The 17,330-nt window shown below is 44.4% G+C and overlaps 1 protein-coding gene and 1 pseudogene across 3 annotated transcripts in view; one reads left to right on the top strand and one right to left on the bottom strand.

The window, feature by feature from the left end:
* Positions 1-6,876: 6,876 nt before the first annotated feature.
* Positions 6,877-11,577, top strand: LOC147021996 (uncharacterized; annotated as a pseudogene).
* Positions 11,578-12,588: 1,011 nt separating this feature from the next.
* LOC147021997 (uncharacterized) overlaps positions 12,589-17,330 on the bottom strand; it is a 34,208-nt gene continuing 29,466 nt past the window's right edge. For all 3 annotated transcript variants that reach the window (XM_085892511.1, XM_085892510.1, XM_085892509.1), the window contains 2 exons: positions 14,265-14,474; positions 12,589-14,008 (listed from right to left, as the gene is read on the bottom strand). In XM_085892511.1, coding sequence (XP_085748637.1) covers positions 13,641-14,008; positions 14,265-14,474 — 578 coding nt within the window. In that variant the 3' untranslated portion in view covers positions 12,589-13,640. The remainder of the gene's footprint in view (positions 14,009-14,264; positions 14,475-17,330) is intronic.

Raw genomic sequence — 17,330 nt, forward strand, 5'->3', positions numbered from 1 at the left:
AGGGGTGGGAGAGAGGGAGATGGGGGGGACAAGGGAGGAGAGGGGAGAAGAGAAGGGAGAGTGCCGAGGGGAGAGAAGAGGGGGGATTCGGGCAGATGTGATGCCAAGTTTACCCTCCCTCCGAGAGATGACACACACATTGATGACTCACCCTGCCTGTTACACCTAGGATGATGGTGAGTGTGAGTGTGAGAGTGTGTGAGTGTGTGTGTGTGTGTGTGTGTGTGTGTGTGTGTGTGTGTGTGTGTGTGTGTGTGTGTGTGTGTGTGTGTGTGTGAGTGGGTGTGGGTGTGGGTGTGGGTGTGTGTGTGTGTGGTGTGTGTGTGTGTGTGTGTGTGTGTGTGTGTGTGTGTGTGTGTGTGTGTGTGTGTGTGTGTGTGTGTGTGTGTGTGTGTGTGTGTGTGTGTGTGTGTGCACCTCGAGGTCATCCTGTCAGAGATCGTATCTAAACTCTGTTCATAAACAAACTGTGATTCCATGTTGGATGTTTACGTTAAAAATGTCCAGATAATAAAAGTAAATTCCGAATCCAAAAACATCCTGATTGCTGGTGTCCCTGGACGGAGTAAAATAAAATGACACATTCAATAATTACCTCAACAAGAGGGAAAAAATGAATTTTGGAACATTTCACCTCACATTCCGCGAGCGGATTATTTAATTATATCAGGGAAGAAATAAATCGTTTTTCACAAATTTTTATCCGATTTATCTCCACATTTCCACATAATTATTAAAGCGAAAAGTTACGATGGTTAAAATGAAATCAGATTTGGAATATCAGCATAAAATAAACCTTAACGATACATTATTCAATCTTACTGGGAACCAATCACATCACACCGAGCCGCTTCACTCAGCCAATCAGCGTGAACGAGAGAAACAAGAACGGACAGCGATCTTTGTCTGAAACATCGAGATGTAAAACACACACACACACACACACACACACACACACACACACACACACACACACACACACACACACACACACACACACTCCCCACTCCTGTTCGTTTTCATCCCTCTCGTTGTTCCCATTCACATTCACTCTCCTGAACTCTTCCCCGAGCCCGTCCCAGCTCCATCACTCTGAGTGTTCAGGTTTTTAACATCATCTCCCATTGAATCGCGAGTTCTCAACATCTCACCATCCTTACTTTACCCCAAATTACCAACACGGCATTCCCTCACTTACCGGGGCATTCTGATCTTCGTAAACTGCTCTTAAAAATTAATAATCCCAATTTGTTGGAGGAACTCTTCAATGCACGACCGCAACGCACAGCGAACCAGGACAAACTGACGACACACTGTGCATGTTCGATAGCAACGACGAATTGTGACGTCACAATGCCACCAGGGAATCTCGTGCTTACGTCAACAATGCTCTTCTTTTTTGAATTTCGAGTCAAGGCTCGTGGAAGAGCGAGAACACTGAACGGATCAGGACGCACCAACAGCAGGACAGAAGATAAAATAGAGTGAGACTTGGACAAGCCGTGGGTGTGGGTGCAACGAGATGATTCTTGGCTAAAACGTGATATCCCTCTTTGGTTAGATCGTAAAAAAGAGCATTACTCTTGGAGTTAATTTAACAGGTGGTCAGACAGAACCTCATAACCTCAATTCATCATTATTTATCAATACCTTTTCTTTAACAAGCGAGAACATTGCTGGTTGTTCTGTTGGAATGAGCCCTGCTCTGGTTTTTGAATCCACTGAATATTCATCGTTTTGAATAGCTTGCATAACATAATCAGGAGGTTGATTTTCCTCTTTCAGTTGTTGAAATAATCCTTCATCCATCCATCCATTGGGACCATACTCTGTGCAGAGCGTCGGTGTTGCCTCAGCAGTCTCCTTGGTTATTGGGCACAATCCTGGGCAGGACACCACTCCAAGACAGGATACCAGCAAGCTGGCACTCATTTTGCCAACCTCGGAAGAATGACGAGCAGAGTCAACCCCACCTGGTATTAATTCAACAGCCAAGTTGGATTTGAACTCAGATTCCTAGGATCCCAAGACCCCCACCCTCACCATTAAGCCAACATCAGGCATATATCCTTCATCATCATATTCTAATTCTCCTATGTCTTTGAGTTCTTGCTCCGTCATTTGGCAAAAATCTTTGAGCATTTGAAGTTTTTCGATCTTCGTGGAGGATCTCGAAGTCTTACTCACGTTGTTGTTCTTATGGACTTTTTTGTTTCACAGCCTCCAGTTTTCATCGAAACTTCCTGAAACTTGGCAAATATATGTAAAAATACCCTGCACAGACAGTAACCATCTCCGATTGTGAAAATTCATCCTCGAAAAAAAGTTATGACGTCATAATATCTCCGCCAATGGAAATCGCCCCAAAAAGTTATCTTCAAAACTAGGAAAGCTTTTTGAATTCTGTTTGCGGGAATGGAACGGGGCATTAGCAAAGATAATTTAACGCACAAATAATACATCATTATGGCGTCATATCCATTTTTATGACGTCATTCCTATTTTTTCACATTTTTTGTTTCACAGTCCAGAGTTTTCATCCGATCTTCGTGGAAAGTGGCATGTATATGCAAAAAGTCTATGCGCAGGCAGTAACCATCTCCGATTTAGAAAATTCTTCCGAGAAAAAAAGTTATGACGTCATAATGTCACCGCTGATGGAAATCGCCTTTACCATTATCTCCAAAACTCGGGAAGCTTTTTGAATTCTGTTTGCGGGAATCAAACGGGGCATTTGCACAGATGATTTGACGCAAATCTGATACATCACAAAGACGCCATATTCGCTTTATAACGTCATCACTATTTTCTTAATTTTTTTGTTTTACAACCAAGAGTTTTCATCAGAACATCTTGAAACTTGACATGTTCATGCAGAAAGCTCACACGCAGACAGTAATCATCTCAGATTGAGGAAATTCTTCCAAGAAAAAAAGTTATGACATTATAATATCCCAATGGAAATCGCATAAACAATTATCTCCAAAACAACCCAAGCTTTTTAAATACTTCAGATAGAATCGAATAGGGAATTAGAGATAATTTACCGCACACCTGATAAATAACTGATAACTATGACGTCATCACTAAGAGGACGAGGATCTTTGCTCATTTGAGCTTGTAAAGAGTATATTATATCGTTCTCGACCGACAAGTCATATGAAGAACTGTGAGCTTGTCAAGTTACACTGAAAGCTGAAAGCTGGTCGAGTCATATCGAGGTATAAGTTTTATACGCATGCTTGCCAGGAAAATGAGAACATTTCCAGTTTTGTCTCCGATCTGCGCCGTTTCGCAGAACAGTGTCAGTTTGGTGCTGTGCTTGATGAGATGCTCCGAGACTTTTTTTGTGATTGGGGTAAATCATGATGTTATCTTCTGAAAACTCCTTGCTCAAGAAGATGACCTTGACCGAGGAAAAGTAGTGAAGATTGTACAGGTGTGTATGACAACTGCTGAAAACCTGAAGGAGATCTCGTCGAAGAGCCACAACTCTTCAAGTGCAAATATTGTAAATAATATTGCTCAATCTTCGTATAAGGCTACACCTAAGCCAGTTGAGTGATTGAAACCTGCTTCATCGGTAGCAAGAGGCCCCCCAAGAACTTGTGTTGATGTTGTGGTGCAAATCATATGACTCACCAGTGCCGTTTCAAGCGGTACACATGTAACGGATGTGGCAAGATCGGGCATCTTCAAAAGAGGTGTTCCCAATCCTGCAGTGGTGATAGTCCTGGCACCACCCACCATGTGGATGATCGCGAGCATGTTGCTGGAGCGGATGAGTCGTCACTGCTTGGTGAGGAGTATGAGATGTATGCAATCCATGGCAGCATCACACTGATAACTGTTGATCTTCAGCTGAATGGGAAGCAGGTGTCAATGGAAGTGGACACAGGGGTGAGTCAGTCAATTCTGAACCAGGAGACATTTGACAAAATTTGGGACTGTGAGGCTGTGAAGCCAAAATTGAATCCAGTGAAGGCCAAACTTCATACCTACACCAAGGAAATCGTTCCAGTGATTGGCAGCACCGATGTCAGTGCGTCTTATGATGGTGTGACTTATGCACTGCCAATGTTGGTTGTACCAGGTACTGGCCCCACATGACTTGGTCAGAACTGGCTTGAGAGTAAAAAGCTGAACTGGCATGAGATCAAAAATCTGTCTTCAGTGGAGGTTTCCAGTTGTGCTCAAGTTTCCAGTTGCGCTGGATTAGTTTCCATCTCCGTTTGAGCCAGGAATTGGTTCCTTCATAGGGATGAAAGTTAAGATTCATCTGGACTCAGAAGCAAAGCCCATCTACTGTAAAGCTCGGTCTGTTCTCGACTTGATGAGGGAAAAGATCGAGTGTGAACTTGAGAGACTCCAGAGTTTGGAGGTCATCTCTCCTGTTGATTTCAATGAATGGGCTAGTCCAATTGTTCCTGTCCTGAAAGGTGATGGAGCAGTGAGGATCTGCGGGACTACAAGGTGACCATAAATCGCCACTCCATGGAGGATCAATATCCACTGCCCAAAGCGGATGACCTGTTTTTGATATTATCTGGTGGAAAGTCATTCACCAAGTTGGAGCTGACGTTTGCCTACATGACACAAGAGCTGGATGAGGAGTCAAGGAAATTCACGTGCATCAACACCCACAAAGGGCTGTTCATCTACAATCGCTGTCCTTTTGGAATACGTTCAGCAGCTGTCATCTTTCAGAGAAACATTGAGGGTCTATTGAAATCTGTGCCAAAGACTGTCGTGTTCCAGGATTACATCCTGATCATGGGCTACAACACTGCAGAACATCTGAGTAACCTGGAGGAAGTCTTGCATCGTTCGGACAAAGTAGGACTCAGACTGCAACGTGAGACATGTGTGTTTGTATTCCAGGTGCCCGAAGTTGTATTCCTCGGCAGAAGAGTCACTGCCGCTGGGATCATGCCTTGTGATTCCAAAGTCAAAGCCATCAAGACCACACCCAAACCAGAAAATGTGTCACAATTGCGTTCTTTTTTGGGTTTGCTCAACCATTTTGGCAGTTTCCTGCCGCAGGTGAGCACAGTGCTAGAACCCCTGCATCAGTTACTTTGGAAATGGAAAACTTGGGTTTGGGGCAAGGTCCAGGATGATGCCTTCAAGGAAGCTGAAGGTCTATTGTGTTCTTACAAGTTGCTTGTTCATTGTGATCCATGTAAGCATCTTATCTTGTTATGTGATGTCAGTGCCTATGGGGTAGGCTGTGTGTTACAACAAGCCAATGAGTCGGGAAAGTTACAACCTGTTGCCTATGCTTCCAGAAGCTTGACAAAAGCTGAAAGAGCCTTTGGTGTGTTTGAGGTAACGAAGATGCATCAGTATTTGTTTGGTCATAAATTTGAGCTTGAAACTGATCATAAACCGCTCACTTTCTTGTTTTCAGAGAACAAGGGAATGAACACCAATGCGTCATCCCGTGTTCAGCGGTGGGCCTTGACGCTGTCTGGTTACAATTATACTATTCGTTACAAGCCTGACACTGGGAATTGTGCTGATGCATTGATTCGACTGCCGGTATCTATCACTGATTGTAACAATACCCCTCAACCTGCTGACCTTGTATTAACTATAAATGTGTTTGAGAGTGACAATTCTTCAGTCACTGCTGCTCAAGTAAGACTGTGGTCTAACAGAGATCCTGTGTTGTCTGAAGTTAAGCATTGTGTTATGACTGGCGATTGGTCCCGTATACCACACTCAGAAGAGTATAAACCATATTTACCTGTCGAGATGAGATATCTGTCCAGTCAGAATGCTTACTTTGGGGCCGACGTGTCATCATGCAGGGAAGAGAGAAGTTGGTTTCTGAACTACATCGTAGCCACCCTGGTGTTGTCACAATGAAAGCTATCGCAAGGCCTCATGTTTGGTGGCCTGGTATTGATTCTGAACTTGAAACGTGTGTTCATTGTTGTGATACGTGTGTACAGCTCAGCAAGTCACCAGCGGAATCACCACTGGGTCTTTGGTCGTGGCCTTCCAAACCTTGGTCCAGGATCCATGTTGACTTTGCAGGTCCATTCTTAGGAAAAATGGTCCTCATTGTCATTGATGCATTTTCCAAGTGGATTGAGTGTTCTATCATGTCGACCAGCACTTCTGCCACAACCATTGAGAATTTACGTGTCATGTTCGCAACTCACGGTCTTCCTGATGCGTTGGTAAGTGATAATGGTTCGTGTTTTATATGTCAGGAATTTCAGGAATTCATGAGGTTGAATGGTATCAAACATGTCGGTTCTGTTCCGTTTAAACCTGCCTGTCTTTTAAAGCTGTCTTTGCGAAGAGTAGGTGAGTTATCTGCAACACAATGAACAACCGACAACAACGACCACCATATTGCCGTGAAAGAGAGAATTTGGCCAGCTCTCTGCAAGCTTTCCCAACCTCAGAATAAAAAGGTGTTTCAATCAATTTTGATGAGATTATTATTAGCAGAGGTATTGCAATAACAGTGAAAAAAGATTTTGAATTTTCTTTTTTTTCACATCATCAGACCCTTCCAAAAGATGACTTTTCAGAGACAGGCTTCGTGAGGAAAGAAATTATTGTGGCTACTAAATCCAAAATGATTACAGAACGGCATTTAGACGGTTCAATATACAACCAGAACAGCCGTACCCCCCAAAAATTGCAAATTTTTGTTTTATTGCATTTCCTTATATTTTAAGACTTACTTCGGAACATATCAAAAGTTGGACAGAAATGGACCATGGGAAAGTAAAAATTTTTGACATGATAAAAATGTCGCAAAACCATGAACGATTCACTACGTCGAAAACGAACCACTATGCAGATTATTCCATAGTACGTTTCCGACTAATATATATCTTACATAAATATCTCGGTTTCAGGGGCGGAGAATGCTCTGATGGCATTCAATGTATATGGCCAATGTAAATTGACTGCATGCTTCTAAAAGATCTCATTTTTGTATTTTCAGAGATAGAAAATGAACTCTTTATATGGTAAAGAGACCTGCCCTTTATGCCAAAGGGGATTGGACTGTGAGGAAACAGTATTAGCTTGTGAGAAAGGAGCAGAAGGCATCAACCGTGCAAGTGCCGAAAGGGGTGTCGACATCAGAATTCCAGCTGGTACCAGTGTTCACAAATCATGTCGAGTGAATGACATAAACAAAAAGGACATTGCTTTAACCAAGAAGGATCATGCGGAATCAGGTCCATCAGTCAAGAGGAGTGCTCGCATTTCCCTGGGACCATATGACAGTAAAACACATTGCCTTTTCTGCGGCACTGAAGTTAAGGAAGAGGATCCAAAGCGAGGCCATGCAGAAACAGCCAGTTTTGGCTACGTGAAGACTGACGCATTTGTTAAAACTATATCAGTTCATTGCAAAACAATGAGTGATGAATGGGCCATTGCTGTTCAAGGCCGCATTGAATATTTTGAGGGTGATCTCCATGCAGCTGACTGTGTGTACCACAAGTCCTGCAACATTAATTTTCGCACAATGCAAGACATTCCACAACGGTTCAAGCCGACTGAGTTAAACAAGAGACGAAAAATGGGAAGGCCTAAGGACAGTGACCAGAATGAGGCTTTCGATAAGGTGTGCTCTTTTCTTGAAGACAATGATGAGGAACAGTTAACAATTACAGACCTCGTGGCTAGAATGGAACAATACCTGGGCGATAGTGAATCCAATGCATCTGGGAACCAATACATGAAGGAACAGCTTAAAAAACGATATGGTGAATCTATATTCATGGCAGAGGGTAGAGGCTTAAAAGACATTGTGACATTCAGAGAAAAAAAACGTCCCAGATCCTCCGTGACCACTACAATGCACCACGATAAGATGATGAAGAAGCACAAAAACGTTCAATTCTTCAGACTGCTACAAAACTAATTAAAAGTGACATAAAAACAACAGTTGCACCACATGGGGATACATACCCAACTACTGCAGACCTAAGCCTGACTGCTGCATTGGGGTATGTCCCAGCGAGCCTGCGATTCTTGCTGCAGCATCTTTTGGTCGGGAAAGATACATCTAGGGAGGTTGCTGGTATTGGACAAGCAGTCATCCAAGCAGTGCGTCCAAGGGCTGTAATTGCACCATTGCAGCTTGGTCTTGCAGTGCAAATGCATCACTTGTATAGGTCTCGTTTCTTGATAGATAGTCTATCAACCTTTGGCTTTTCCTCATCTGACTCCGAAGTGCAACGGTTTGAAGTAAATGCAGCCTCTTCTCTTGCTCCGGATGTGTTTGGAGGTGACACCGACATTCTTGATACATCCTTGTTATTTGCTGGAGACAATGTGGACCACAAGATCATAACGTTGGATGGAAAGGGTACCTTTCATGGGATGGGCATGATAGCAGCTATTACACCAGGGCGGCAATCTAGCCACATCATATCTAGAAAGAAAATGTCTGACAGGAAGCTCGTCGAACTGACGAAGATCAATATAATAGATTACCGCTATGCAGAGCACATCAACCGCAACCTCAAATTTCAGCCCCTCCCTTTGTTATCAATTTGTGATCGCACAATTGACATATTATGGGAGATGTCATTTTGCTTCGAAAAGAGTGCACCAAATTGGCAAGGCATGATGCACTTTCTGCATGAGTGTGATCACCCAGGGAAAGCCTCAATACAGTTTCTCCCAATGATTGATATGAACCCAGGTGACAAAACCTGCATCTTGTCAACTCTTGATTACCTGAGCAAACTTGCATCAAAACACAACATTGCCAGCAATCATCACATTTGACCAACTGCTGTTTTGGAAGGCCTCTGAGATAGTGAATGCTCTTCCTGCTGATAACCCAATCTATAATGCAGTGCTACTGCTTGGGAGCTTCCACACATTAATGAATTTGTTGGGTGCCATTGGAAGTTTCATGGATGAAAGTGGACTGAAAGAGATCCTGGAAACAGTGTATGGTCAAAATGCTGTTGTGCACATGCTGAGTGAGAAGGCGGTGCACCGTGCTTTTCGTGGCCATTTGCTTGTGGATCAGTGTCTTACACGTCAGGTTGTTGGCAAGATTGTGGAAGTTGACCCTGGGTTTCAAGAACAAGTGGCAGAACTGGAGCGACTGTACATTTCCCTGGAGACTGTCGAAAGTGACACTATAGAGTCTGTGTTGCAATCAGAGTGCATTCATTTCATTGACAATAGATTGAATCAGGAAAGGAATAAACTTGCAAAGGACTCGAAAACCAGTGCACTTTGGATCAACTACCAGCGGATGTTGGGAATTGCAAGGGCACTTGTGGCAGCTGATCGGATGGGGTCCTGGGAGATGCATCTCCAAGCCATATCAGCTTGCTTGCCGATATTTGCAGCTCCTGGCCATCCCAATTACCTGAAGTCAGCTCGACTCTATCTCGAGAAGATGCTTGCGTTAGAGGATGACAACCCTGAGGTTCATCAGAAGTTCCAATCTGGTTATCATGTAATCCGGCGCAGTGACCAATACCAGGCTGGCCTAGGCTCTGATCTTGTGATAGAACAGACATTAATGCGCTCACTGAAAAGCCAAGGGGGGCTGACTCGAGGAAGTGGGATGTCAGAGCACCAGAGAGCAGTTTGGACTCTGTCTTCAACCATATCGTCCTCCTACAACCTTGCTATGCAAGAACTGACCTCGAGTAGCTACTCAACAAGTGAACAACATAAGGAGTTGACAACATCCAGGGTGAGTCGAGATGAAGCTGATCGTGGCAAAGTTGCCGAAAAACTGGACAGCTTCACACCATTTTCTGATGACAAGTCATTGCGCAATATCATCACAGGGGTTACTGCAAATGAGGATGTCAATGTTCATGACCTATTCAAAGTAGGTAGTGACATTGTCAAGAAGATGGATGATCACCCAGCTTACTCCTATTCACACAAAAGGAGTTCTAAAGTCAAGACACTTGCATCCAGCAGGGCAGTCAAAGTTGCTGAGGACCGCACAATAGATCCAGCGTTACTATTCCAGAGGTTCTTAGTCGTGTCACAGACGGGAGATCTCCAGATAGGTGAAGTGATGAAATATGAACTCTGCCCATACCCAATGTCTCTTTTCGAGGCAAAAAAACATCCTGCGCCAGCCAGATAAACCACAGTTGGCGGAGGCAATAAGGAATTGTGCTACAACCAAATCTGACAATGCTGTCAACCAGACAGTTCCAGGAACAGATCACTATGTTCTTTGGGGGATCACTTATTCACCGCTTAAAGTGGACAGAGGGATTCACCTACAGTTCCATTGCAGATGAATATGCCTCATTTACAGTCAGACACTATGGCAAAGCTACTGTTGTGTTTGATGGTTATGAGGCTGGGCCAAGCACAAAGGACTGTTCTCATCAACGTCGGAATAGAAACAAGAATGTCACCAAGGTTAACATTACGGAGTCAACAAACTTTGTTGGGAAAAAGGAGGACTTTCTGTTGAATGAGTCAAACAAGCAGGCAATGATACTGTTGATTATAGAGGTGTTGCGCAAGGAAGGCTGTGAGGTGATCCAAGCAGAGGGAGATGCTGATGTTGAGATTGCAAATGCGGCTTCCAGATCTACAACCCTCATTGGAGAAGATACAGATCTCCTTCTCCTCCTGCTCTTCTATATGGTGGAGACAAACTGCATTGAACTCTATTTCCGTTCTGACAAGGCAAAATCAAATGTCTACAATATCAAAGTCCTTCAGCAGATACTTTGAAATGCAGCCTGCAGAGATATATTGTTCCTTCATGCATTAACTGGCTGTGACGCAACGTCTCGTGTCTTTGGGATTGGAAAGAAGTCAGGGTTTCAAAGAATCATCAAGAAAGAAAAGGAACTGATGGACAGCTCAAATGTGTTCTGTAAACCACAGCAGAGTCAGGATGTTATTGAAACTGCAGGCTGCAGAGCAATGGTGGCATTGTTTAAAGCAAATCAGAACGACTCATTGGCATCGATCAGATACAACATTCTCTGCAAAAAGGTTGCAAGGGCTAAGGCATTTGTCACTCCTGAAAGACTGCCCCCGACATCCGCTGCCTGCAAGTTTCATTCTCTGCGGACCTATTACCAGGTAATGGAATGGATGGGCCTTTGTTGTGGAATGGAGCCAACGGAGTGGCGATGGAAGGTAGAAGGAGGAAAACTTGTTCCAGTGATGACAGACAAAAGCCCTGCTCCAGACATACTACTTCGGATGATTCACTGCAACTGTTCAGGGGGGTGCAAAACACTAATGTGTTCATGTAGGAAGCATGGATTAGAATGCACCAGCGCATGTGGACATTGCCAGGACAGCAACTGTGACAATATGAGTGTTGAACCAGAGATAGAGGAGGAGGAGGAGGAGGACGATGAAACTGGAATCTAAGACTCGAAGGCATATGGTACTTCCACATGTGTCAAAATTGTCCAAATTTTTATATGTTGCTTTCCATGTCATAGACTGGCAGAAACAATCAAAGAACATATATTTGTGCAAATATTTACTTTAAATTGCGAATGGTCTCAGGATTAGCACTGCATAAACTACCAGCAACGATCATAATACAAATATTGGTGCAAAATTAACTTTAAATTGTTAGTGGTCTGATGATTATAATCAGTCAATTTTTTGACGTTTTATCTGCCGGCAGCCATCTTGTTTTCTGACGTCACTGAGGGACTTTCCCATGCGTCAAAATTGTCCAACTTTTAATATGTTGTCTTCCACATCATAAACTACTAGAAATAAACATAAAACAAAAATTTGCAATTTTTTGGGGGGGTCAGGCAGTATATTGACCCGTCTAACTCGGTAGAGAGCATCCTCCACAAGGCTGAACAGTTCACATTTTGTATCCCACTGATAGGCCAGATTGTTGTCAGTACCTTAACCAAAATCTAATCAGTTTGTTCTTGTCACCTATCCAACTCATCCACCTAGTTTGGTCATAACTCATCCACAACATTTTGAAATATGCTACATATCATTTTTGGCCCCATCTCTCAATGGTGAAGAATCATTTGAAAAATTATCATAATCCTGATTCGGATATTCAGCAAAATGTAATGATTTAGTTTTCGTCACACACCCAACATTTCCACCAAGTTTCGTCCAAATCCATCCACAACTTTTTGAGACATCCTGCTCACAGACAGACAAACAAACAGGGGTGAAAAACATAACCTCCGTCCACTTGAGGTGGCGGAGGTAAAAATGACAAAGATAAAATTTTCAAATTGTTATATTATTATGACTCTGCTTGGTTTGGAAAATTGGTGTTCCAGAAAACAATTGTGCATATTAAATTCTCTCCTGCTTCTTGTAGACCTTTTAACTTGCTTATTAACTTTCTTGCCATCTACACAAACCATCGTACAAGCATTTTAATTTTATCTACAAATAAATATATTGTCGTGTGGACTGAATGGCTCAAAACCGAGTGTCCATTAATACAGAGTTCCTCAGAGCCAGGACCTTACGGGCCGAGAGATGGTCCATGCATTATTTTAAGGCACTGCGTTCAATTTTACTTTACTTTTGCCATTTCCCAAATGAGCTGAAACGAAGGTAAATAAACACGGAAAGCAGATAGCTGAAGCACGCTTATATATTTTAAAGGATTTATTTATAAAATGAAAAGCATAAGGAAGAGGGTCGGCAAGACACTATAATAATGGAACAAATAAAGTGAGTCAAAAAGACACAAAAAGGAGAATGGGATACGCAAACTTGTATCCAATGAGAAATAAAGGATGAAATCCTAATTTAACCCATGAGGCACCATAGATACACTTTCACAACACAACAATAATGCAGGCGGGACTTCCCTTTTCTCTATGATGCACAGGGTGAATACAGGATTCGATGGTGTCCGCTTTAGAAACCAGAAGGGAGACGAGAACCAGCAACAAGCAGGGCCAGTGTTGGGTAGGCCATCAACTTGGCCATGTGGTTGGTCCCTTTTTCCTTCAGACAGTCTGAAAACACAGGGTGATCCCAGCTTGAATCAAATTCCCCACGAGGCTTTTCCTTCAAGCGAGGTCTCCATTCTCCTTGCATATGAGCCTCTTCTGGTGCTGTCCTGGTGGGCTCTCATGCACGAACCTCTCTCGCACACCGTTCTCGCCTGGTGACTCTCTTGTCTCCACTCTCATGCAGGACCTTCTCTCTTCTTCCTTCTTCTGCACCCACGTGCACCGCGACCACGTCTTTCTCCTCGGTGGAGTCTTTCCCACAGGTCCCGCCCACAAGGGCGGCCCCAATAAAAATAAAAGTACATCTTTCTTCTGGGCTCTACAGCCCACTACACCACCATGGATGGCACACACTGGCCACAGAGATCATAATTGGCCTCGTTGTACACGTGTGCCTCTGTGATGGGGAAGTCCGCACCAATTCCTGCCTTCAAGAGGTATTTACGCAAACATTATTAATCTGTCTTCCCGGTTTATAAATTGTATGTGCTTCCTCCTCAGCATCACATGCAAAAAACAACTTACTCTAACATATCCCTGTTACATGGCGATCTAACCGACTCAAAACACACAGACCATACTACGCTTACCACAGTCCAGCTCTGCATCCAATGCCCCCCAGCCCCCCTCCTTCCATGAAACTGTGTATGTATTGCTCGCCAACAAGGAACTGCTTTATAGTTACAACTGAATTCCTGCAAGCTGTGAGACTTGTTTTAAAATATCATCAGCATAGGCCTTGTACTCAGTTGCTCGGCGCCTGGCTTCAATCACCTGATGGAGGTTATCTTCAAGGTTTGCTTTTATGCGTTGAGCATCGGCATAGCCCACATTTGTACCAGCTACCCGCGTACGAATCTGCTCCTTGCAGCGCAACAAGACAGAGAGCATCTCATTCAGACATGGCCCAGCACGAAGTACATCACATGTAGCCTTGTTCAGATCATACACCAAACTTCGTGCCAATTCAAGCTCAGATGGCACATTTGCTCCTTCCAGCTGCAGTGAAAAGTTGTAGCCTTTCAACTCCAGCCAAAGTGTTATGTCACCTGTGAGAGGCAAGAGAAGGGAAAAGTCACAATAGATTCAATTAAGTTTTTTTTCCCAGGACCGAGGCTCACAAAAGAGCAAGGTACAACCAACATATATAGTATATAGTGGGACAAACATCAACGGAGTGAATGAACAGGAAAAGAGGAAAGGAAAGAGGGGAGGAAACACTGAAATTAAAATGGCCTACTATGAAAGGACAACCAAAGCAACATTACCGGAGAGTCAATTAAACTATTATCACATAAAACAGACCATGCTGCTGTTGAAGGTGATGCAAAGAGTCAACCAAAGTGGCATGTGGTGCACAACCACACAGCTCTCTGAGCCGAGATTCTGAATGTGTGATGTTCATTCTGTTATTATGCAACTTGTTGAAGGTCTCAGCAATGGCATTGAAGCGTTCATCAATGTCTGAAACATTCACAGTCTTCACAATGATTCCCCGTGACTTGTTTTCATTTGCTGTGATACAGAACACCAAGGCAAACAACAATACATGAAAACTATGCTCATTTGCTTTCAGCACAGTTAATGCAGCCTTGAATAATTATATTAATAATCTATCTATATAATACACAATGTGTATTTATGTATTTGTCTGTCCCCCTTCATAAGGATGATTTAAGTAGGGTATTAAAAGCCAATCTTTCAAAAGGACTGTGTGTTCACTGCAGTCTATTTTTCAGGATAAAAAAAACAAAACTCAAAAACCATTTTTCATATTCGAGTCATTACATCTCTTCTATTGGAATTGTAGATGGTGACTTGCAATTTGGCATCAACAGTGGTGTACAGAAACTGAAAAAATAAACAAACAATAAATACAAGGCGTTGGGAGGTGAAATTTGCTGCACGTGGTGTGTAACGCGCGCAGAGTAAAATGAGTGTTCATTTACGTCTGTAGGATGTCTCATAAATAAAGAAGATGTAAGAAAACCTGACACTAGGCCGAGGCTTCAGACTTTTGAATGCTCACAAGGCTGTACTGTCAAAATGAAACATCCCAGAAGATAAAGAAAATGGGATCCCATTCTACATGTAGTGTTTTAAAATAGTGCTTCTTGTGATGAAACATCATATCTTAGAGTCTCTTTGGAGACTTCATATGAAATAATTTCAAGCTGTCAGTTTTGATAGGCTTTAATAATGGTCATAATAATAGTTTCCTGACAAGGAACCTCAAAGCAGGAGTAGGAGGCCATTAGGCCTTCAAAACCTGCACTATGGTTGCCAACATATTGTTGCGGTCTTCGCGCCCGCCGGCGTGCTGACGGCCACGTAACTCGAATCGCGGCACGTCGCCCACCGGACGGACAATCCAGTCGTGACCCTCTCGGACTAACGCCGGGAACCAGTCAAGGGTGGACCTTTCGATCTCACCGCGATCGAGCCAATCAGCCCCCGCGTGGGATAGGGTTGCTCGCCAAATTCGACCTACCTAAGTACCCACGCGGAGGGTAGACCGGGCGATCGCACCTCGCCGCAGGTCGACTTCGGACACGGGCCACTTAAGCGACCCGTTCCGTACTATCGGGATAACCGAGCGGTGTTATCGTCGACCTCGACGGTTTGATTAATTATCGGGCGTATTCAGCCCACTACCAACCCTTTACGTGAAGCAAGATGGGGATTCAATAGAGGAAAAGACGAAGCGAAGCGGGAGACAGTTCAACAATAAAGCACATTTATTCGCCGCACACGGGAAGCACACAAATACAATTCCACCAAAAGCACACAAAAAAAGAAAACACAATTCCATTTACACAAAAAGCAAATATAAAAGTGAAAACACAGTGCAGAGCTAATACCGACTACCGAGCACACGGCAACACTTATACAATTCTACCTCACAGACGGCGCCGACAACACATACCCAAAACCAAGGAAAAGAAATGCCCCAAGAATGAGGCGGGCCTGAGGCCGAGACCGGGTCGCGCCTACCCGTCTGGTGATGAGACGCGGAGCGGCGATGGCGCCGCACTCCGCGGGCCTCGCGGACAGTGCCTGGCAGGGGGTGGGAAAAGGGGCCCCCTTGGTCGCACTATCTCAGCGCGGGGGGAAACAGGAGGGGGTTGCTGATGCTCGGGGTATAGAGGATCTTTATTATCCCTGGTGTGCGTCTCCACCTCGGCCAGGTCGCGCTGCCGGCCTCCCTCGGGCGTGCAGCTCCTGGCACCGACGCGAGCACCCCCTCGTCTGCCTTCGCCGCTGCCGCCTCTCCGCCTCTGGACTCTCCACCCTGGACTCTTCTTTGGGCTCCCCTCGTTCGACTCTCTTCAGCTTCTCCAGCTACTGCAGGCTTCGGGCTCCAGACTTCCACACTCGACTCTCCACCCTCCGACTCCTTCTCCTTCTGCTGACTGACGAACACCGTCCTTTTATCCCCCCCGTAGCTTTGCCTTTGACCCCCTCCCTTTGACCTTTCACCTCGCTCCCCATTGGCCCGAGAAAAAGTGGGCGTGAAGGCTTTTTGATCCACAAATTTGCATATATCGATCGTTCTGGAGGCGGGGCCAAATCGCCCCTCGCTCACCGATTGGACGGCAAAAAGTGGGCGTGTGTCGTTTTTGATCCGTTTTTGAAGCACAAAATCCGTGATTTTGTACACGCTGTTCAACGTGCGCCCTGCACGAGTCCAACACCGGTACCCACAGCGGGGCAAGAACGGTGGCGATGCTACGGTTGCGAGGTGTGACGTGAAGGTCGTGGCGGTTGTGGTGAAGCGGTGTTGTGGTTGGTGGTTGATGTTGTGGTTGTGGTGGTAATCATGGCGGTTGGTCCAAAATAAAGATAGTAAAAGAAAAACGGCTATCCTGAAGAGTCGCAGCTCGCATAAATGACATGTATTCCCACTAGACAACGGGTTTGGCCCTAACCACACATGCCCTCACCGAGATACCTCACCTAAGTGACCTGAATCGTGGTTTGCGAATTTGGTAACCACAACACTACCCCCTTCCCTTTTACAGACTCGTCCCGAGTCGTCAAATTTTCGTGTGCCATCATGTGTAGTTTTCCCCTAGTACATTTTACCTACGGATCCCTGAGTGCGACATTCATGGTATTCGTGTCCCCAAAATAAATAACCTGAGGGCTGCGTAACTATCTAAACAAACTCACTCACACGGACGACTTAAATAAAATTGCCGGCGCTAAGACATACATGCCGGGGGCGCACTCATATGTACAGTACATCTTAACCTTAACTTACAAATTTTACACTAAACCATGGCCCAGGATCATTGAACTCTGCAAAAAGAAAGCAGTTAGCAGGGAGCCAGGCTGCCCACATGCAGTCTCTGGCTCAAACGATGCAGG

This window comes from Eptatretus burgeri, chromosome 8 (genome assembly GCF_056783735.1).
Source record: "Eptatretus burgeri isolate ZD-2024b chromosome 8, Ebu_testis_v1, whole genome shotgun sequence".
Taxonomy (NCBI): Eukaryota; Metazoa; Chordata; class Myxini; order Myxiniformes; family Myxinidae; genus Eptatretus; species Eptatretus burgeri.